Source organism: Portunus trituberculatus, chromosome 31 (assembly GCF_017591435.1).
Source record: "Portunus trituberculatus isolate SZX2019 chromosome 31, ASM1759143v1, whole genome shotgun sequence".
Lineage (NCBI taxonomy): Eukaryota > Metazoa > Arthropoda > Malacostraca > Decapoda > Portunidae > Portunus > Portunus trituberculatus.
In genome coordinates this window covers 6529429-6553798 of record NC_059285.1, presented here as the reverse complement: position 1 = coordinate 6553798, position 24370 = coordinate 6529429, and the positions used below count along the sequence as shown (strand labels likewise).

The 24370-nt window shown below is 39.4% G+C and overlaps 1 protein-coding gene across 3 annotated transcripts in view; it reads right to left on the bottom strand.

Annotated features, from left to right (window-relative positions):
- The window catches only part of LOC123511249, a 104936-nt gene that overhangs the window by 23797 nt on the left and 56769 nt on the right, over positions 1 to 24370 (bottom strand). For all 3 annotated transcript variants that reach the window (XR_006676719.1, XR_006676720.1, XM_045266962.1), the window contains exons 3-10: positions 18468 to 18776; positions 17284 to 17441; positions 16899 to 17078; positions 16610 to 16711; positions 16255 to 16395; positions 15933 to 16071; positions 15634 to 15740; positions 14364 to 14517 (exon numbers count right to left, since the gene is read on the bottom strand). Coding sequence is in view for 1 of the 3 variants with exons in the window: in XM_045266962.1 (XP_045122897.1) it covers positions 14364 to 14517; positions 15634 to 15740; positions 15933 to 16071; positions 16255 to 16395; positions 16610 to 16711; positions 16899 to 17078; positions 17284 to 17441; positions 18468 to 18588 (1102 nt within the window). In the remaining 2 variants the exon portion in view is untranslated. The remainder of the gene's footprint in view (positions 1 to 14363; positions 14518 to 15633; positions 15741 to 15932; positions 16072 to 16254; positions 16396 to 16609; positions 16712 to 16898; positions 17079 to 17283; positions 17442 to 18467; positions 18777 to 24370) is intronic.

The following is a 24370-nucleotide window of genomic DNA, read 5'->3' as shown; positions in this document are numbered from 1 at the left end:
TCAGGTCCATAAACCTTCCAAGAGTTTAGGCCAGTGAGGGCATGGAAAACATCATTGCAAAGAATTTTAATTGAAGGCATAAAATAATCAGAGGGAGAAGGAGAGTTATTAGTAAAGGTTTGAGAGAAGAGTTCAGCATTACAGACAGATGTGATGGCAGTGGTACCATCAAGATGAAATAAAGGAGGTAAAGGTAAAGAAGTAAAGTTATTGGAATTGTTGGCCAGATGCCACCATTTTTTGATAAAGAAGGAGTGTTTGGAAAGTTATACGACAGACTTGGCATGATTCCAGGCAGAAATATAAAGTGCATGAGATTCAGGTGATAAAAAGCTCAAGTATCTTTTATGGGTAACCTCTCTGTCATGTATAGTGCAAGACCAGGCTGTGTTAAACCAAGATTTACAAGGTTTAAATTGAGAAATAGTGAGGAATGTATACCTCCATAACAGACATTATCACCTCTTTTATGCACTCAGCACACAGGGAAAATCAGCAGAGTGCCTCCTCAGGTCCCACCAACTGGCAGAGGCAAAATGCCAGAGGCACCTCCACTTTTGGAGGATCCTGAGGAGGGATTGGGAAAATAGGACAAAATACAGATATGAGATTATGATTGGAAGAGCCCAACAGAGAAGACAGGGTAACAGCATAGGCAGAAGGATTAGAAATAAGTAAAAGGTCGAGAATGTTGGGCATATCTCCAAGACAGTCAGGAATACAAGTAGGGTGTTGCATCAGTTGCTCTAGGTCATGGAAGATAAAAAAGTTGAAGGCTAGTTCACCAGAATGGTCACTGAAGGGAAAGGAAAGCCAAAGCTGATGGTGAACATTGAAATCTCTAAAGGTGGAGATCACCGTGAAGGGATAGACAGAATGTGCTCTACTTTGGAAGTTAAACAGTCAAAAAATTTCTTATAGTCAGAGGAGTTAGTGGAGAGGCAAAAAGTATAAATTTAGTTGGAGAGTGACTTTTGAGTTGAAGCCAGATGGTGGGAAACTCGAATGATTCAAGAACGTGGGCATGAGAGCAAGTCAAGTTGTTGCATACAGACACAACATCCAGCTTGGGAACAGAAATGCGGATAGAGAAAGTAGGAGGGAACAGAAAAAGGGCTACTGTCAGTTGCCTCAGACAGCTGTAGTTTGGTGAGGAAAAGAAAAGGAGGTTAACTGGAGGAGAGGTGGTGTTCTTTAGATTGAAAACTAGATATAAGACCATGAATTTTGCAGAAGTTAATGAAAAAGAAAGTTGTGGGGAGGCCAAGACATTTATATTTATGGATGATACTGAGAGAGCAGTCCGACCTGAGGACATTTATGGTGCCCTCTCCAGAAGAGGACTCTGAGGCTTGCCACTAAAAGGCAAATAATATTGATTTTACATAGTTTGAGTCTTATTTACTTAGCTAAGTAAAAATCTAGGGGCTTGAAATGGATTAAAATTATTTACATTTTTTCCTACAGGGAAACACACAAGACTTTTCTAAATCGCAAGAAACTTCAAAATCTGTAATTGTAGGGGAAGCTGATTGAGTACATAGTTAACCACTCCACTTGTTTGTGGAACGTGTGGCCAATTGTATGAGAAAATGAACATGATATATGTAAAATGATGAAGAATAGGATTTTTTTTTCTTTTATGTAGGGAAGAGGGCCAGCCAAGGGCAAAAAATAAAGAAAGTTAGAAAAAGGCCCACTTGAGCGCTGGCTCTCCAAAGACTTCAAAAAGTGCCAAAACCGTCAGCCAGAATTAGGGGAGCAAATGCCTCGATACCTCCCTCTTAAAAGAAGACAAGTTGTAGGAATTCGGAAATACAGATGCAGGGAGGGAGTTCCAGAGTTTACCAGTGAAAGGGATGAATGATTGAGCATACTGGTTAACTCTTGCATTAGAGAGTTGGACAGAATAGGGATGAGAGGAAGAAGAAAGCCTTGTGCAGCGTGGCTGCAGGAGGAGGGGAGTCATGCAGTTAGCAAGATCATTAGAACAGTTACCATGAAAATAGCGATAAAATATAGAAAGGGATGCAACATTTCGACGGTGAGAAAGAGACTGAAGACAGTTAGTCAGAGGAGGGGAGTTGATGAGACGAAGAGCTTTCGATTCCACCCTATCAAGCAAAGCTGTGTGACTGGAACCCCCCCAAACATGCAAAGAGTACTCCATACAGGGGCGGATAAGGCCCTTATACAGAGTAAGCAGTTGGAGGGGCGAGAAAAACTGTCGGAGACGCCTCAGAACACCTAATTTCATAGAAGCTGTTTTAGCAAGAGATGAGATGTGAAGTTTCCAGTTAAGATTATGAGCAAAGGACAGACCAAGGATATTCATTGTGGAAGAGGGAGACAGTTGAGTGTCATTGAAGAAGAGGGGATAGTTGTCTGGAAGATTGTGTCGAGTTGATAGATGGAGGAATTGAGTTTTTGAGGCATTGAAAACTACTAGATTTTCTCTGCCCCAATCGGAAATCTTAGAAAGATTGGAAGTCAGGCGTTCCGTGGCGTCCCCGCGTGATCTGTTGATTTCCTGAAGGGTTGGACGTCTCTGAAAGAACGTGGAAAGATGTAGGGTGTTATCATAAGCGTAGGAGTGGATAGGGCAAGAAATTTGGTTAAGAAGGTCATTAACCCCTTCGCGCCGGATGTTAAAAAAGCCCGCATGCCCGAGCGCAGGAAACTCGTGCAAGCTTGTCATACTTGTCGTCTTTGTGTATTATGCTGCTATTTTTTAGTCACTATATCGCCTTCGAAGAGGAAAGTGGACGCTTCTCTCTTCAGAGAGAGAGAGAGAGAGAGAGAGAGAGAGAGAGAGAGAGAGAGAGAGAGAGAGAGAGAGAGAGAGAGAGAGAGAGAGAGAGAGAGAGAGAGAGAGTGACATTTGCTAATATTTTAGACACAAGGGACGCATGTAGCTTATCTTTCGAGAGGAAGAGAGAGAGAGAGAGAGAGAGAGAGAGAGAGAGAGAGAGAGAGAGAGAGAGAGAGAGAGAGAGAGAGAGAGAGAGAGAGAGAGAGAGAGAGAGAGAGAGAGAGAGAGAGAGAGAGAGAGATTAGAAAATTTGTTGTTTGTGTATGTGTGTGTATTTACCTAATTGTATTTACCTAATTGTAACATACGGGAAAAGAGCTATGCTCGTACTGTCCCGTCTCCATATCTACTAATGTCCAGCTTTTTCTTAAAATCATGAATATTCCTTGCGTTGACCACTTCCACGTCTAAACTATTCCATGCTTCCACCCTTCTATGAGGGAAGCTATATTTTTTCACATCTCTCCTATAAGTGGCCATTTTAGTTTTTCCCATGCCCTCTCGACATTCTTTCATTCCACATACACAGATCTTCCCTATCCATTTTTCCATGCCAATCATCACTCTGTATATTGCTATCAGGTCTCCCCTTTCTCTTCTGTTTTCCAGGGTTGGAAGTTGCATTCTGTTCAGTCTGTCTTCATAAGTCAAATCTCTTAAGTCAGGCACCATTTTTGTTGCAGCCCTCTGTACTTTCTCTAGTTTCCTTATGTGTTTCTTTAAGTTCGAGCCCACTGTATTGTTGCATATTCAAGCCTCGGTCTTATCATTGCAGTAATTATTTTCTTCATCATTTCTTCATCTAAATATACGAACGCCACTCTTATGTTCCTCAATAAGTTCAATACTTCTCCAATTATTTTGTTTATATGTCTCTCTGGCGATAGGTCATTGGTAATTGTCACCCCAAGGTCTTTTTCTTCATGACTGGTTTTATGTCTTCATTTCCTATCTTGTACATACTCCTGATTCTTCTTTCACTCTTGCCAAACTCTATTTTCTTGCATTTTGTCGTGTTGAACTCCATTTGCCATGTACAGCTCCATTTCCATATTCTGTCCAAGTCTTCCTGGAGTAGTTCGCAATCTTTGTCACATCTCACTTTTCTTAACAATTTTGCATCGTCTGCAAATAGGCTCACATAACTGGACACCCCATCCACCATGTCATTTATGTAGACCGCAAACATTACTGGTGCCAACACTGATCCCTGTGGAACTCCACTCTCCACCAAGCCCCATTCTGATGGTCTGTCCTTAATTATTGTTCTCATTTCTCTTCCTACCAAAAGTCTTCCATCCATTTTAGTAAACTGCCATGCACTCCTCCTACCATTTCAAGTTTCCAGATCAGTCTCCGGTGTGGTACCTTATCAAAGGCCTTTTTTAAATCCAGATATATTCCATCAGCCCAACCATCTCTTTCCTGTATTACATCTATCACCCTCGAATAGTAACATATCAGGTTTGTCGTGCATGAACGCCCTTTTCTAAAACCAAATTGACACTCACAAAGTATGTCATTTTTCTCCAAGAAGTCTGTCCATCTATTCTTCACCACCCTCTCACACATCTTAGCTACCACACTTGTAAGTGACACTGGTCTATAGTTCAATGGGTCTCTCTTGTTACCTGATTTATAGATTGGGACAATGTTAGCTCTTTTCCAGTCTTGGGGCACTACACCTTCCCTTAATGAGGCATCAATTACTTCACAAACTTTTTCTGCCAGTTGCTCCCTGCATTCTCTTAAAATCCATCCTGATACCCCATCAGGTCCCACAGCTTTTCTCACTTCTAAACTCCCCATCATATTCTTGATCTCCTCCACAGTTACTTGAAACTCCTTCATAATCCCTTTCTGTTCCATTACCAGTGGTTTGTCAAAAGCAGTCTCCTTTGTGAATACCTTCCGAAAGCATCCATTCATAGCCTCTGCCATTTCCTGGGATCTTCACTGCATACTCCATTTACTTCTAAACTTTCAATACTTTCTCTATTTTTGATGTTGTTGTTCACATGTCTGTAAAAAGCCTTGGTTGGTCTTTACATTTATCAATTATATCCTTTTCTTGTTTCTTTCTTTCTTCTCTTCTAATCAACACATATTCATTTCTTGCTCTTTTGTAACTTTCCCACTGCTTAATCCGTCTTTTCCTTCTCCACCTCTTCCATGCATCCTCTTTTCTTGTTCTAGCCTTTTCACATCTATCGTTAAACCAGTCCTGCTTTCCAACTTCTCTATGTTGTCTTATTGGTACAAATTTTTCTCACCTTCTTTGTATATTTTTATAAATTCCTTCCACTTTTCATTTGCTCCTTAGCACTCTTGAATTTCATCCAATTTGTCTCTTGAAAGAATTTCTTTAGGTTTCCAAAATCTGTCTTGGCATAATTCCATCTTCCCACTTTATATTCTTCATTTCTTCTAGATTTCTCTTCATCTATCACCTTGAACTCCAAAACTGCATGATCACTCTTTGCTAAAGGGCACTCCACCCTCATCTCCTCAATGACCATTGGCTCTGTACTAAAGACCAAGTCCAGTCTTGACGATGCTCCCTCTCCTCCAAACCTAGTATCTTCTTTGACCCACTGAGTTAACACATTTTCCATTGCCAGTGTCAATAGTGTATTTCCCCATGTTGTCTCTGATCCTTCCATTGACCAGTCCTCCCAACACACCTCTTTACAATTAAAATCTCCCATCATTATAGTTCGTTCACAGCCACCCAACATTTCTTCCAGACATGTTCCTGTATCACTTATCATTTCTTCATATTCCTGTACTGACCATGCATTTGTCTTAGGTGGTACGTACACCACTATGTAGTGCCTCTTTTTCCTTCATTAGTTTCTGCTCTGATCTTTAGCACTTCTGCCTTTCCCATACCTTCTTTCACTTGATCCACCTTTATATCTTTTTAACCAGCAACATCACTCCTCCTCCCATCTTACCTACTCTATTTCTTTTCCAAACATTATATTTCCTTCTCCAACCATCATCAGGTCTTCTCCTCTCTCAGTTTTGTTTCAGTAAGACCCACAATATCTGGGTTCTTGTCCCTCAAGTAATCGTTGAGTTCTAAAATCCCGATATCACTCCATTTATGTTGGAATACATTACATTCCGCTCATACGTAAGTTTCTTTAGTCCTTTCTTGCTGTACTTTTCTGGGTTATGAACCACTTCCTCAGTCTCATATCCAAGATTCTCCAGAAAAACTCTTTCTTCTCCTCTTCTGTCCTCTCTTCATTTTTTTCAAAGCCTCCTTTCTCAACTCATTTAACATTTCTCTTTCCTTTTCACCGAGATCTCTTCTCAACCAAATCTTCCTTGTTGTTTCCTGCTGGGCTAGCCTCCATGACTTCTCCACCAATTCATCTACATCCTTTTGTGACTTAAGTTTGATTCTTATTGGCCTCATACCTTCTCCTGTGAACTTTCCAATTCTATGGAAGTCCTCTATTTCTTGTACTAGGTCTTTTCCCTCCTCCTGCACCACATTAATGATATTATTTATCACCTTTTTTATGTTTTTCTCTCTCCATTTTACTCGGTGTCTTATCCTCCTCCACACCAAATATCACCACACATCTCTTTTTGTCTACAGTTTCCCTCACCAATGTCTCATTTGACTTAATAACCTTCACAACTTTCTCAGCAATCTTCTCTTCTATGATCTGTTGATCTATAATTTCAGCAAGGCCCAAAGTTTTCTCCCCAGACTCTTTGATTTCTTTTTCCAGACTTGCAACTTTGTAATTTACCTCCTTTCTTTCCACTTCCTGACTTTTTTCCATTCAGCCTGCTTCTCCATCACTTTTCCTAAAGATTCTCCACATTTGTCGCAATTCACTTTAATTAACTTAACTTCCTCTTTCAGTATTGCATTTTCTGTCTTCATTTCAGCGCACTCTTTCATTACATTGTCATAACTCGTTTCCAGGCCCCCATACTTTTCAAACAGTTTTTCAATTTTACCTTCCAACTCCAGAATTTTCTTCACATAAACGCTCTTCTCCATTATTCCTTGAAATCCTGTGAAGTCTGATTCATCTTTCGAGTTCACGGCCGCCATGTTGCGCAGATGTAAACAAACCAGCTGATGGCTCAAACGCAGGCTACAGTTTATATTCACCTTCCCTGGACATTATTTTGCTAATCAACAGTTAACATGACTATATGGAGACGGGACAAACATTACAAGCTCCTTTCCCACCTTAGTTACTCTTAGGCAATGGCAACTGTAGAATTAGAGATGATTGCTCTGGAGCTCAGCGACCACATCCGCCATCGACGGTGTCCCGTGTGTGTATTTACCTAATTGTAACATACGGGAAAAGAGCTATGCTCGTGTTGTCCCGTCTCCATATCTATTAATGTCCAGCTTTTTCTTAAAATCATGAATATTCCTTGCGTTGACCACTTCCACGTCTAAACTATTCCATGCTTCCACCCTTCTATGAGGGAAGCTATATTTTTTCACATCTCTCCTATAAGTGGCCATTTTAGTTTTTCCCATGCCCTCTCGACATTCTTTCATTCCACATACACAGATCTTCCCTATCCATTTTTCCATGCCAATCATCACTCTGTATATTGCTATCAGGTCTCCCTTTCTCTTCTGTTTTCCAGGGTTGGAAGTTGCATTCTTTTCAGTCTGTCTTCATAAGTCAAATCTCTTAAGTCAGGCACCATTTTGTTGCAGCCCTCTGTACTTTCTCTAGTTTCCTTATGTGTTTCTTTAAGTTCGAGCCCACTGTATTGTTGCATATTCAAGCCTCGGTCTTATCATTGCAGCAATTATTTTCTTCATCATTTCTTCATCTAAATATACGAACGCCACTCTTATGTTCCTCAATAAGTTCAATACTTCTCCAATTATTTTGTTTATATGTCTCTCTGGCGATAGGTCATTGGTAATTGTCACCCCAAGGTCTTTTTCTTCATGACTGGTTTTATGTCTTCATTTCCTATCTTGTACATACTCCTGATTCTTCTTTCACTCTTGCCAAACTCTATTTTCTTGCATTTTGTCGTGTTGAACTCCATTTGCCATGTACAGCTCCATTTCCATATTCTGTCCAAGTCTTCCTGGAGTAGTTCGCAATCTTTGTCACATCTCACTTTTCTTAACAATTTTGCATCGCCTGCAAATAGGCTCACATAACTGGACACCCCATCCACCATGTCATTTATGTAGACCGCGAACATTACTGGTGCCAACACTGATCCCTGTGGAACTCCACTCTCCACCAAGCCCCATTCTGATGGTCTGTCCTTAATTATTGTTCTCATTTCTCTTCCTACTAAAAGTCTTCCATCCATTTTAGTAAACTGCCATGCACTCCTCCTACCATTTCAAGTTTCCAGATCAGTCTCCGTGTGGTACCTTATCAAAGGCCTTTTTAAATCCAGATATATTCCATCAGCCCAACCATCTCTTTCCTGTATTACATCTATCACCCTCGAATAGTAACATATCAGGTTTGTCGTGCATGAACGCCCTTTTCTAAAACCAAATTGACACTCACAAAGTATGTCATTTTCTCCAAGAAGTCTGTCCATCTATTCTTCACCACCCTCTCACACATCTTAGCTACCACACTTGTAAGTGACACTGGTCTATAGTTCAATGGGTCTCTCTTGTTACCTGATTTATAGATTGGGACAATGTTAGCTCTTTTCCAGTCTTGGGGCACTACACCTTCCCTTAATGAGGCATCAATTACTTCACAAACTTTTTCTGCCAGTTGCTCCCTGCATTCTCTTAAAATCCATCCTGATACCCCATCAGGTCCCACAGCTTTTCTCACTTCTAAACTCCCCATCATATTCTTGATCTCCTCCACAGTTACTTGAAACTCCTTCATAATCCCTTTCTGTTCCATTACCAGTGGTTTGTCAAAAGCAGTCTCCTTTGTGAATACCTTCCGAAAGCATCCATTCATAGCCTCTGCCATTTCCTGGGATCTTCACTGCATACTCCATTTACTTCTAAACTTTCAATACTTTCTCTATTTTTGATGTTGTTGTTCACATGTCTGTAAAAAGCCTTGGTTGGTCTTTACATTTATCAATTATATCCTTTTCTTGTTTCTTTCTTTCTTCTCTTCTAATCAACACATATTCATTTCTTGCTCTTTTGTAACTTTCCCACTGCTTAATCCGTCTTTTCCTTCTCCACCTCTTCCATGCATCCTCTTTTCTTGTTCTAGCCTTTTCACATCTATCGTTAAACCAGTCCTGCTTTCTAACTTCTCTATGTTGTCTTATTGGTACAAATTTTTTCTCACCTTCTTTGTATATTTTTATAAATTCCTTCCACTTTTCATTTGCTCCCATAGCACTCTTGAATTTCATCCAATTTGTCTCTTGAAAGAATTTCTTTAGGTTTCCAAAATCTGTCTTGGCATAATTCCATCTTCCCACCTTATATTCTTCATTTCTTCTAGATTTCTCTTCATCTATCACCTTGAACTCCAAAACTGCATGATCACTCTTTGCTAAAGGGCACTCCACCCTCATCTCCTCAATGACCATTGGCTCTGTACTAAAGACCAAGTCCAGTCTTGACGATGCTCCCTCTCCTCCAAACCTAGTATCTTCTTTGACCCACTGAGTTAACACATTTTCCATTGCCAGTGTCAATAGTGTATTTCCCCTGTTGACTCTGATCCTTCCATTGACCAGTCCTCCCAACACACCTCTTTACAATTAAAATCTCCCATCATTATAGTTCGTTCACAGCCACCCAACATTTCTTCCAGACATGTTCCTGTATCACTTATCATTTCTTCATATTCCTGTACTGACCATGCATTTGTCTTAGGTGGTACGTACACCACTATGTAGTGCCTCTTTTTTCCTTCATTAGTTTCTGCTCTGATCTTTAGCACTTCTGCCTTTCCCATACCTTCTTTCACTTGATCCACCTTTATATCTTTTTTAACCAGCAACATCACTCCTCCTCCCATCTTACCTACTCTATTTCTTTTCCAAACATTATATTTCCTTCTCCAACCATCATCAGGTCTTCTCCTCTCTCAGTTTTGTTTCAGTAAGACCCACAATATCTGGGTTCTTGTCCCTCAAGTAATCGTTGAGTTCTAAAATCCCTGATATCACTCCATTTATGTTGGAATACATTACATTCCGCTCATACGTAAGTTTCTTTAGTCCTTTCTTACTGTACTTTTCTGGGTTATGAACCACTTCCTCAGTCTCATATCCAAGATTCTCCAGAAAAACTCTTTCTTCTCCTCTTCTGTCCTCTCTTCATTTTTTTCAAAGCCTCCTTTCTCAACTCATTTAACATTTCTCTTTCCTTTTCACCGAGATCTCTTCTCAACCAAATCTTCCTTGTTGTTTCCTGCTGGGCTAGCCTCCATGACTTCTCCACCAATTCATCTACATCCTTTTGTGATTTAAGTTTGATTCTTATTGGCCTCATACCTTCTCTTGTGAACTTTCCAATTCTATGGAAGTCCTCTATTTCTTGTGTGTGTGTGTGTGTGTGTGTGTGTGTGTGTGTGTGTGTGTGTGTGTGTGTGTGTGTGTGTGTGTGTGTGTGAATGTTACAAGGTTACGGGAAGCATGTAACTTATCTTCGAGAGGGAGAGGGGAGGGAGGGAAGGAGATGGGGAGGAGGAAAGGAGATGGGGAGGAGAGAGAGAGAGAGAGAGAGAGAGAGAGAGAGAGAGAGAGAGAGAGAGAGAGAGAGAGAGAGAGAGAGAGAGAGAGAGAGAGAGAGAGAGAGAGAGAGAGAGAGAGATGGGAACCGTCTATGCCATTGGGTAATTTTAGACACAAGGTGGGACGCATGTAGCTTATCTTTAGTGATTGGTGGAGACAAGGATGGTGGGAGGAGCACTAGGATTTCAAGGACAGCATACGGCGTGTGTAGTTGGTATCCAACACACTATACGGAACAACTGAACTGAAGAAAGCTCAGAAAAGAAATATGACGTCTACGTAGGCGTCACCGTATATGCTACTGGGGCTTCATGACGCCGACGCCTACATAGGCTTCACCGTATTGAAGGGGTTAATGAATAATAGAAAGAGAGTGGGTGACAGGACAGAACCCTGAGGAACACCACTATTAATAAGTTCAGGAAAAGAACAGTAGCCATCTACCACAGCAGCAATAGAGCGGTCGGAAAGGAAACTTGAGATAAAGTTGCAGAGAAGGATAGAAGCCGTAGGAGGGCAGTTTTGAAATCAAAGCTTTATGCCAGACTCTATCAAAAGTTTTTGATATGTCTAACGCAACAGCAAAAGTTTCACCGAAATCTCTAAAAGAGGATGACCAAGACTCAGTAAGGAAAGCCAGAAGATCACCAGTAGAGCGACCTTGACGGAAGCCATACTGGCGATCAGACAGAAGATTGTGAAGTGACAGATGTTTGAGAATCTTCCTATTCAGGATAGATTCCAAAACTTTAGACAAGCAAGAGATTAAAGCTATAGGACAGTAGTTTGAGGGGTTAGAACGGTCACCCTTTTTAGGAACAGGCTGAATGTAGGCGAACTTCCAGCGGGAAGGAAAGGTACAAGTCGATAGACAAAGTTGTAAGAGTTTGGCCAGGCAAGGTGCAAGCACAGAAGCAGTTTTTGAGAACAATAGGAGGGACCCCATCAGGTCCATAAGCCTTCCGAGGGTTTAGGCCAGTAAGGGCATGGAAAACATCATTACAAAGAATTTTGATTGTAGACATGAAATAGTCAGAGGGAGGAGGAGAGGGAGGGACAAGCCCAGAATCATCCAAGGTGGAGTTGTGAGCAAAAGTTTGAGAAAAGAGTTCAGCTTTAGAGACAGAGGAGATGGCAGTGGTGCCATCAGGATGAAATAAAGAAGGGAAAGATGAAGAAGTGAAGTTATTTGAGATGTTTTTGGCTAGATGCCAGAAGTCACAAGGAGAGTTTGAGTTTGAAAGATTTTGACATTTCCTATTTATGAAAGAGTGTTTGGCAAGTTGAAGAACAGACTTGGCATGATCCTGGGCAGAGATATAAAGTGCATGAGATTCAGGAGATGGAAGGCTCAAGTACCTTTTGTGGGCAACCTCTCTATCATGTATAGCATGAGAACAGGCTGAGTTAAACCAAGGTTTAGAAGGTTTAGGTTGAGAAAAAGAATGAGGAATGTACGCCTCCATGCCAGATACTAACACCTCTGTTATGCGTTCAGCACAAAGAGATGGGTCTCTGACACGGAAGCAATAATCATTCCAGGGAAAATCAGCATAATACCTCCTCAGGTCCCCCCAACTGGCAGAGGCAAAACGCCAGAGGCATCTTCGCTTTGGGGGATCCTGCGGAGGGATTGGAAAAATAGAACAAGATACAGAAATGAGATTGTGATCGGAAGAGCCCAACTGAGATGAAAGGGTGACAGCATAAGCAGAAGGGTTAGAGGTGAGGAAGAGATCAAGAATGTTGGGCGTGTCTCCAAGACGGTCAGGAATACGAGTAGGGTGTTGCACCAGTTGCTCTAGGTCATGGAGGATAGCAAAGTTGAAGGCTAGTTCACCAGGGTGGTCAGTGAAGGGAGAGGAAAGACAAAGCTGGTGGTGAACAATGAAATCTCCAAAAATGGAAATCTCAGTGAAAGGGTAGAGGGACAGAATGTGCTCCACTTTAGAAGTTAAGTAGTCGAAGAAATTACTATAGTCAGAAGAGTTAGGGGAGAGATAAACAGCACAGATGAATTTAGTTTGAGAGTGACTCTTAAGTCGTAGCCAGATGGTGGAAAATTCGGAAGACTCAAGAGCGTGGGCACGAGAGCAAGTTAAGTCGTTGCGTACATAAACGCAACATCCAGCTTTGGAATGAAAATGAGAATAGAGAAAGTAGGAGGGAACAGAGAAGGGGCTACTGTCTGTTGCCTCAGACAGCTGTGTTTCGGTGAGGAAAAGAAGATGAGGTTTAGTAGACGAGAGGTGGTGTTCCACAGATTGAAAATTAGATCTAAGACTGCGAATGTTGCAGAAGTTAACGTAGAAAAAGTTGAGGGAGGTGTCAAGGCATTTGTGGTCTTCAACAGGAGAGGTGTCCGACCTTGGGACATTTTTGGTCCCCTCCCCAGAGGAGGACTCCGAGGCGTTGTTTATTTCGGATCCCATTTTTCTTTTAAATTTTGATTTGGAGTGAAGGGTGTATGTGTGGTAAGTGCATGTAGTTTTGTGTGAAGAAGGAGAGCTGTCTTTAGAGGGTAGGCTGTGACTATCCCCTTGAGTTGTGAGACACAAAGGGAAACATTCAACGAGATCACAACTAGCTTTAATGGAAGGTTCACAGCACCTCCTGAACTAGTGCTATTAGATCTCACTGGGATGAAAGCCAAATATTCTTGATACCACCAATTTCATTTGAGGTTGTCTGAAACTTTGAGTAGATTAAGACAATTTTGGTGCTAAATGTTTCAATACCCATACATTTTCTGACAAGTTTTCTGATTTTCAGTATGTCAATACACTAGATGCTTAATCTGCTTCATATGGACCAATCTGCTGAAGTCTTTAGAAATGTAATTCAATGTTTCTTGTATTTGACAAAATTCAAAATGTGAATCACACCAAGATAGGCATTCACACAGATCATACGGCATGAGAAAAAAGGCTTATTAATTTTAATGTATCTTATTGATGTACACCAGTAATTTCTATTTTGCAGTGAAATGGAAAAGTAATGGATAAAACTTAGCTCCTTCCAATTGATAATCAGTCCACTTAGGTTTTCATAGTGTATGTACTTTCAAAATCAGAAATTAATTTTGAAATGATAAAATCTATCACATAGGCACAGTCTTATCATCAGAATGAAGGAAAAGATTTATTATGCCAATGAACTTTGCATCATTTTGGCAGGAAGTTACATCATAATTTTTCTAGCCAGGTAAAAGAGGTAGGTTTATAGATGGGTAACTGTCATAACTGTATGACCTAAGCACTAAGCATAATATGCCATAGCATCATAATCAATATGCAATATCTGTATTACTTATCATGATTATCAAGATCAATGCATTTAATATGACACTGTGCTAAGAAAATCAATCTACTCCTGCCACTCTCAGAACATCTGCACCAGCTATATAAGAGAAAAAAAAAAAAAACATAATAAAAGGCACAAATTTGTGCACATACAGACACACACACACACACACACACACACACACACACACACACACACACACACACACACACACACACACACACACACACACATTTGCAACCCCACATATACTCTAGCACAAACACACTCACATACATACTTGCACTGAGCACTCACTGAAATTCATACGAGCTAGCCACCCATAATAAACCCTAAAAATAAATAAATAAAATAAATGAATAAATAAAAAAATCTCAATATAATGTAACATGACCATACAAGAATCAAGATCCACACATTCTGAAAAACAGAGCAATTAAAATAGCTAAAAAAAAAAAAATATATTGTTTCATGATTAACATTCTACTACTTATTAAGTCAAAATATACTAACTTTACCTCTACCCTTATAGTAGTTAATCAATTCTTACCATCACGCACATCTCCGGACTCTATTTCGTACAGGCCATCAGCAAAGTAGTCCAGACCCTCATTCTCAGAGCGTGATCTTGAACCCTCTGGCCTAGACTTCCATCCAGAATTGATGAAAGTATTGAAGTTTGCACTGGGATCACTGAGGCGCCTCTGTGGGTGTTACAGATGAATGATTATGCATATTTAACAGGTTAAAGTCAGAGATGGAAAAAATCAGATTTTTTTTTTTATTTATTTATCTTTTTTTTTTGCCACCAGTGTTAAATGATATCATAGCTTAGTGTTATACATTACCCAAGATGAGTTTTTCCCTTGAAAATCATAAGTAAAATCAATGATCTTATTTCATTCATATCATATCTATGAAGCCTCCACATGTCTCTTCATTCTTGTCAATATCCAGTGTATTTCCTGTTTGCAATTTTTGCATTTTACTTTAAATCTTTTGCCTTTTGGGAATTTCATCAAGTGATAGCCACACTGGATCTCTTTTCCTCCCACTGTCACTCTTTCCAGTGTCCATTTGGCATTATTGTATATCAAATAACAATAAATCACCAACAGTCTACTATAAAACAATGTAACATAATTTGAATGTGAGCTGTGAAGCAGCCACAAGCCAGCAATCCTTGGCATAGTATGAGGGAGGTTACTCTACTCAGGTAGAAGTGAGCAGGCTCCGTCCGTCTATTAAACACAGATGAAAGTTGCCAACTTGTCTACTTGTATGTTGTCAGATTTGGATTCATGTTAATAAGAAATTATACTTAATTGAACTTCATAATTGCATCTGATATTATTATTAATATAAAGACTTTACTTTCCTTTTTTATGCTTTTGAATATTTGTCTTGCAAAAGACAATGGTTCACTGGTGCAGGACTTGCTACAGGACCAATGCATGACCTGGACAGGTCAAGCTGAGTTGATGTTTGTCCTGTACATGTATATTACATTTTCCAATACAGGATATTTCACTTAGATTTAAATCATGATTTTTTCTTAACTCTGATTTAAATTAATTTAAATCACTTGATTTTAATCATTTGATTTAAATCAAAACAACCCTGGTTAAAGTATTTAACATAATCTATCTACATGTATGAGCCTGAAATCTAATTATGTCCAACTTAAGTCCTCTGAGATGGACTCAATCTTATCTGAAGCAACTTGGGCAAATTTAAACTGAAGTAAAACCAAATTTATCAATTTGTCAGACCACCCATTCCTTAGTCATTCTAATCCTACAAATAAACAAAGAACCCACCTGATGCCTATAAATGAACCTGTCTTCAGGCTCATCCTCCCAATCACAGTCCCACATGTCTGTCAGACTCACTCCCGGCTCTGAAGTGGGGGTCTCTACACCTGAACCTGTACAAGCAAGGTTAGTAATGACAGCCAAGCAAACATGATTTTGTCAGTGTTGAGCTGTTAGTTAAGTTCAATTGTATTCAAAGAACAGGATATAAAATTTACTTATTCAAGAGTTGCTCTGTATTCTTCTTAATTAATTTGCATGACTGTCTTTTCTTTAATTTCTTTATAAACATTAATTTTCCTTACCTTTTGGTTTTGTCACTGCCATTTCTGCATGCCCTTTGCCTTGAGGTCCCTTCATTCTCACAAACTCTATTCTTTGGTTGCTGTTGCCAGCAAACAGACCCATCATCATTCGCTGAGCCACCTTACTGCTTAAACTTGCCTACATAAAAAAAAAAAAAAAAAAAAAAAAATAAAACTTTAAAAGAATATACTATATACGACATGCAAATTGTTAATGCTTCTTTTAAATCTCATATTCAATACTTATAACTAATCAGATTTCCATTAGCATTGCAGATACTTAAAACTAAGGATGTTAGGCATCAAGATCACAGTGACTCACTCTGGCATCATACACTCGTTTCAAAGCATCATATCTAATGGAACCTAGGAAGATCACCGCCTGACGGATGCCAGCATGGTCCGAGGCAACAAGCTCTACACAAACCATCTCTCCGTCACGTACAAGCATATCCGCAAACACCTGACAAAGATTAGCAGTCAAATCTCCAAAGAGAGATCCTTAGTAAACATAGTGCAAGGAAAATATCATCAATCTATCTTGCTTAGTATGTAAAATTTCATTTTTTGCAGTGATAATTCTATCACAATATTACAATTTAATGCTACATTGTTTCTCACACAGTTTCTCTAAGTTAAGTTCCTGAACGCTCATAAAATTGCAATAACATAATTACCTCATCAAAGTTGTCCACATGGAAACAGACACTGGGATAAGTTATTTCCTCCACTTCTCCTTTGGTGTCCATTCTGCGTCGACTTGGGCTGGCGTAAACTTTCTGAGAGTAAAAATTTTTTTATATAGTAACGAGGCTGAGTTGTCCTTGTTTACACTCTGTAATTCACATGAAAATTTCCCAGTCCATTCAACAATTCACTGTCTAACCAACAATCTTAGAGGTTAAAACAGTCCACAGTCCTTCCCTACGTATGATGCAATGTACTTTCAGAGTCCACAAAATTAACCTGTGAATGGCGGCGCAACACCTGCAGGTCCTTGGGGCTGGTGCGGGTGCAGACTGCCAAGGTGAGAGTATAGTCAAACTGGTGGATGATGAGGTTGAGGTAAACTGTCTCTTCCCAATCCACATCTGGATCCCCAATGGGCAACTTGCGACTGTCTCTCCGATATACTTCCACCTCAGTCTGGTTAAGAGCAAAGATTGCTCATGGTTAATCAACAGAACAAAATATGTCTTCCTTTTAAATAGTATACAAAAGAGCATGCAATATGACCTTAAAAGTGAGCAGAAGAAAAAACACTACAGATACATACCTTATGCTTTTATCCCAACATTCCATAGTTCAACATACCATTCTGAACTCAGTAATGAGCACTGAGACAACTCACCTGGTATTTTGGAATGTATCGAGAACCTTTCAGATGTTTTTTTCTAATGAAGAACAAGAGATCATCAGCATCTGTAGATCTGTCAGTTTGGAAGAGGAAGTGACGCACAAAGAGGTCTGTCCAGTAGGTGGTTCCCTGCACCATGACGAACCCAGTGTCTGTGAAAATGACAATCACTTGGATTTCTCAATTTTTAATGTACACATTAATTATCAAATAAACCTAACAACACGTATAGAATGGAAACTGCTGATTGAAATAAAGGAAAGTACTTGTATAAATGGATAACACTTGAATGGTAAATATGCTTGAAAAAACTAATTTACAAATACAAATACAGTGATGTACTTCACTTATGACCAATGTGCCATTGGACAAAAAAATATATACTATATTAATAAAATGATTAATTAATCTTATTTATTTTCTTACGATTGCAGAACAAGTAAATTCTTCTCCACTTCTGGATATATTATATGCAACTATCTTAATGAAAAAATTATAACTTTACGAAGCATCAAATCAATCTGATATTTTCCCTTATGATGGTGTGTCAAGATGTCCTCTTTGCCCTCACATCACAAAAAAAAGCTGAGATATGGATCAGATTAAAAAAATATATCACTAAGTAATATTTAAATTGGCAGGATGTGACATACCAATTTACCAAATTATCTTTCAAATTGGTTTAAAAATCTGATAAACTCAATACATTTCTCTAATATAATTTAAAATAGTGATTAAAATCTGAAAATGCATCAACCTATTAATTTATTGTGATAAATATAAACCAAAAGGAAAGAACACGATGTTGCAAATGAAGTTACAATGATTTTAAAACAACAAGAAAATTGTGTCAAAAGGTAATGATTATTTTCAGACCTTTTCTTGACCTGACCTAACCTGCTGCTAAGTAATCCCTCTGCATACCCAAAACACCCCCTTCAGAACAACCAACTACACCCAAACAGGCAACAGTTCACTACAGGACCTGGCTGACCCATGGCCCACTAGCGGTAGCAATACATTCACGAAAAAAAAAATCACATATCACTACCAAACCCCTGTGACGGATAAAAATAGCAACATGCAACCCAACATAGCAGGCCATGATACGCCTACCTATACCCCTACACTGCTAACATCCCTTGCTGGCTGCTGCTCCCTGCTGTTACAATCCTTACCGGAGTCCTTTGACATGAGACATTGTCGCATCTCCTTGGCACGCTGAAAGTTGATCTCCTCTATCAACTGCTCCAGCGCCGTCACGTTCCGCAAAATATCCTTAGCGCCAAGGCCAGCCATGGTGAGGGAGCGTTAGGCTAGTTGACAGGAGGGGAGTGAGTCATCGCGCCATGGCTGTCCATCCCCTAGCTAGCAGACGACGCGCGGAGGAGAGGCCGTGAGAGACTGCCAGGGGGACTCAGCAGGATCGGGGAGCCAGGCAGGAGAGGGCAGCAGGTGGTCAAAATTCATTTATTCTCACTGCATTGCTAAGGAGAAATACGCTTCAATTAATAGAGATAAAGTAGCGATAAATTAAATAAGTTAGGTAAGAATGGATTCTAGTGTTCGCTAGTAAGTAAGGGTTGACGGGCCAAGGTTATTCACCTCTCGTTCCAGCTGTCTTAACGAGCAGTAAGTGGAATTCCTAGTTACATAATTATATTGCATAAAACATAACTAAGTAATAGTGAAGATGAAAGTCACGACCGATTAACATGACTCACTACTAGGGAAAGGGAATGATGAATGAAAGAGAAGAGAAAAGGTATATAATAAGATGCAAAGCGACAGAGATGGCACATGCAGGAGGTATCTGCTATGTAGTGGTGGGCAGGAACCGTAAACTCAAGAATTCAAGGAACCGGTTCCTTGAGCGGACGGAACCGTCGGAACCAGTTCCGGAAACCGGTTCCGCGTGGAATCGGTAGAGTGCGGCTGCATGGTGAATACCGAATACCAGAGTCTCGGAACCGGTTCCGGAATCGTAACCTCGGAGGAAACAGCAGTAGAGCACGGCTAGTGAATACCAGAGTCTGAATCCCCAGCGCATTGCTTGATGGTTACCAGGGAAGGGTGTAGTGTCCCATGATTCATCTAGATTACTGGCTGGGATGATTTTAGATACGAAGTACTGACTCCCGGTCCTAAGAGAATAATATTATTATAATCTGTGATGGATACTGAATGACTGAAAGTAAATATATGCACGGTTCAGCTAATGATATACTCTTATCTCACATAGGATTCCTTTAATAATATACATGCTTGAACTGTCCTATTTCGCTTCGATGCCATAGTCTTAGTAGATTTGAATGTGATAAATAATTTAGGTATTATCTTGACATATACACCTTTAACACAATGTTCAGAAAAATCCTTGGTGCCTGGAAAAAAATATAAAAAGTTATTGCATAAACAGCAAATAATGAATTATGTGCGTGTAAGCATTTTTTTTCCTTTACTTAATCATGAGAATAACGGTCGCGAGTCCCATATTCAGCTATACAAAAAAAAAAAAAGTCTGACCGGCTTAATTTACGGCTGTGGTGGGGCGAGGGTAGCTCTACAGTGTTGCCACGTTTCCAAAAAATGCGATGAGAAATGGAAGTTATTGGTGTACAAGGCATCGCAAATACCATCAATTCATATGTATAAAATTTCGACTTCTGTATATTGATGGCTAAATCAACAGTAACTATCATATTCATAAAAAAAACTATATAGTACCATACAAACATGACATACATATTCAACAGTGTTGTTGATATCAACTGTAGTAACTTATAATGGTACTTAGCGTATGCTTAGGATGTGTAATAATATCAGCGTTACAGATATAAGATAATGAGCATGGAAAAAAGAAATAATCTATTATCTAAAGAAAAAAAATTGTAGAAGTCTTGTGAGTGGCGGCAATACTGATGAACTCAGCCTGGCCAGGCCGAATAGCCTCACTTTGTAGTACGAGAAGTTGCTATAATTATAAGATAAAATGCTCACATTTACTGGCTTTTACAGTAATTTCAAAGGTGAGGCATAATCCCATTCATAATTCGTAAGCCAAGCTAATGTGTAGTTTCTATTTTTACAAAATAGTAGGTATATGCCAATACCTAAGTAAAAAAAAAAAACATTATTCACTTGCGAGTGGCAAATCTTCCACACCCAGCTGGTGGCCTTGACACATTGTGGTGGCGACGTGACTGACCTCGTGCCACTTACTTATAAAGAATCAAAGGTAAGCGCAGAGAGAGAGAGAGAGAGAGAGAGAGAGAGAGAGAGAGAGAGAGAGAGAGAGAGAGAGAGAGAGAGAGAGAGAGAGAGAACAGTAGTGAAAACGTGGCAACACCGTACAGAGACACTCGCCCCCCCACGGCCGTAAATTAAGGCTGGTCAGACTATAGGTAGGCTTAGCTTTTGTGACGTGTCTTTTATTTTGTTTGGGGGGGCATCATCCTATCATGGGTATTAGGTAATTTTTTCATTGATGTATTTATTATTTTAAGATTTAAAATTTCTTGGGTTTCTATAAACAATATTTTTTTTATTTGTTTATTTATTTATATTTATTTATTCTTTAAATTTTTTGTTTACTTTTAAATATTAACATTATATTTACACTCTGATTTTCATACACGCTTCATTCACAAAGGGATCCTAGTCCTATCTCAAAACTATTGTCCCCAGTCAGGGCATGGGGGAGGGAGGGATAACTCACAAGCACTCAGGGTGGCTACGTCGCATCACTACGCACTGCACATATGCATGAAGAGGGAAAACATTCACATCACATCACGCAAGACTGAAATCATACACACTTTCAAAGTTTTATTTACATACATAATATTGTTGAAATATCTACAGTGCAAAATAAATATATACACATAAATCACAACCCTCTGATTAAATTGGTCTCAGTCAGGTAAATCATCAGTCTATCGATAAAAATAGAGAATGGGAGAAATGGAATAGTCTGCCTTTTAAGCATCTCGTTTCTTGTCTCGTGGGAGGTGCCAACACTCGCTGTACAACTAAATACAATTTTATATATTATATACTGCTTTGACAAATAACCAAAGCTGGACATGATGATGAAGAGAAAGATGTCACAATAACCACTAAAATCAACATGTGATATTTTTACAAGTATAGTATCTCATTGATGATAGATCTAGTAATAGATAGTTATCAGAGACATTCATGTTATTATACACACATACTGCCTTCACAGACATACCTTCTGCTATTGGTTAAAACGGCAGTGGAGATCCTGTGGTGGTGGTGGTAGTAACAGTGATGGTGGCGGTGGGCTATACTGTCCCATACACACCCAAACACAGCCATAAACACTAAAAAAAAACTTTTATATACCGAAAACACTCGCAAACACACTCAAAACACCCCCACACACATCCAGAACATGTCTACACACACACACACACACACACACACACACACACACACACACACACACACACACACACACACACACACACACACACACACAAAGTGAAGTGAAGTGAAGTGTTGCTATATTTCCGACAGTTTTCAAGCAGCATCAAGCACCAATTAAGCACCAGCACCAAACACAAAGCGGCAAGATAAGCAGTGCAGGCCTTCGCCACAGCCCTCCACACTGCCTTATCTTCATCAATTAAAGGTATTTATAAGGCCATTTGTATTATTTAGTTTTTTTACATATGAGTGAAAACAGTATACAAATATTAAAAGGTGATAGCTATAACGATCATTATAGAATCAAGGCGTCAGTATTAACAACTGATATGGCGTCAGTATTAACAACTGATATTTGCTTCCTTCACTTACCGTAAGCCGAACATGTGTCAGAATGCAGCCACAAGTCTACCATTTCATATCCAATAGTCAAAAGTTCCCTATATGGCTTAATTTTGGCTTGGTGAGATAAAGACAACATATGAAGGTCCGCCACCGCTGTTTTCGGTATTGCCTCCGGGCCGCCTCCACCCGAGGTCCCCCAGCCATCACCGACCCCCCGGCAGACTGCTGGGTCAAATACTTTTTTCAAATATTTCCTAACGGTAATATTACGCTTCCATGGTATGTTTTTATGGTTTCTATAAATATTTCGTTGTGTTTGAAGTGTTTTTCGCGCCTGTATTGGGTAAATATGTAGCATGTAGTGGTGTTTTATGGTGTATGTTAAAGGCCTTTTAACGGTCAAAAATTTCAACTTTCCATTTTAAGCTTTTTTATTTAAAGTTATAAGTGAGCCTTTATGGTATCAAAGAATCGTCTATGCTCTTTTAAGTGCGAAATCAATCTCTTGAGAGAAATATGTCGACTTTGAAATGGTATCTAGTGCTGTTAAACAAGTCTTATTTTTCTTTATTTTATTTGCTCACATTTCTGTTTCTCGGTCTAACTCGTTGTAGAATGCCTTAAAAGATAGCTCAGACTCCGTGAAATGTGGTAAACTACTCGCCAAGTGAAAATAGCTTCACTGTCAAGGATGTTTTAGGAAAGTTATTGTTGAAAATGTTTTATACTTTTAACATAATTAATTTTGATATTTTTTAGAAACTAGTTGAGCTGGAGATATTTTAATATTTTGAAAATTAGTTTCAATATTTATCATGTCATAAAATGTCATGCATTGGGCCGTGGCTTCGTTTTTTCTAAAAGTTATTTTTTAAATCAAATCATTTACGTAATTTAGCCGAGTCACCCCGTTCCATTTCTCTGATGACCACAGCCCAGGTTGTGAACCATCATAGCCCCGGGCTGACGCCTCTTTTCCAACACCCCAGTTCGTCAATATTTTGCCTAATATCTAGTGATTTCTACGTGTTTTCGTGCGTTTCTAGGTTCAGGTGTGTAGATATTGGTAGCAGAAAGGAGAAAGGATAAATAAAGGAGGATAAGGAGGAAGAAAGGAGAAAGGGAGGAGGAAGAGGAGCAGCATGCAAGCCACAATACTTAAGTCACCCTCCATTTCCTCAATATTTTGTCTAACATCCAGTGTTTTGATGTGTTTCTAAGCTCAAGCGTGTAGATGGAAGCAATAGAAGGAAGACGAAGGAGAAACAATGGAGGAAGATGGAGAAGAAATGAGAAATAGAAACGGAATAGGAGAAGGAACCAAGGTGTAATGTTTAGGTATATGTCCCTTTTAATCTTAACATTCTTTATAATGTATACTGCTGGTTTTGGGACATATTTGCGAAGTTTCAAGAGAGTTCAGTAGTGTTGCAGTGTGTTATGAGTATGTTTTGGGTGCATTTTGTGTGTTTTCAGTGTGTTTTAGGCCTTTTAGGTATTATTTACGTACCCTGAGTATGTGGATTGAGATGTGTTTCAGTATTTGCATGTTTTTAGTGTATTTTGGGAGCATTTTGAGAGATTGTGTGGTGTTTAGAATGTGTTTTTGGGTTAATTTTGAGTGTTTTAAGGTGTGTGGATGTGTGCTAGGAGTCTTTTAAATGTGTGTGTGGGTGATTTGGGTATATATTGGGTGTTTCTAGTGAGTTTTAGTTGTGTTTTGAGGGGTTCCATGGCTTTTTCAGTGTGATAGGGGATGATATTGAGTATTGTAAGTGGTTTGGGTGTGCAGGGGTGAATTTGGTTTGTATTGGGTGTTTCTAGTAAGTTTTAGGAGTGTCTTGGTTCATTTTGAGGTGTTACATGATGTTTTGAGTATGTTTTATGTTAGTTTTGAGTGTTTTTAATGGTTTGGGTGTGTGGGGTGATTTTGGCGTATAGTGGTGTTTCTAAAGACTGTTGTCTATGTTTTGGTGCCTCTTGAGGGGTTGCTTCGTTTTATGAGTGGGTTTTGGATTACTTTTGAGTGTTGTAAGTGATTTGTGTGTGTATTTGGGTGGTTCGAGGTCATTTTGGCGTGTACTGGGTGTTTCTAGTGAGTTGAGGTGAATTTGGGGACATTTTGAGGTATTAAATTTGGTGTTTTGAGTGTGTTTTGGGTTAGTTTTGAGTGTTTTATGTGGTTTGGGTGTGCACCGATATAATTATAATTCCCCATCTTGTGACGTCATAGGATATCTACCAATCAGAACACTAAGAAATGATGGTGATATGGCAACAC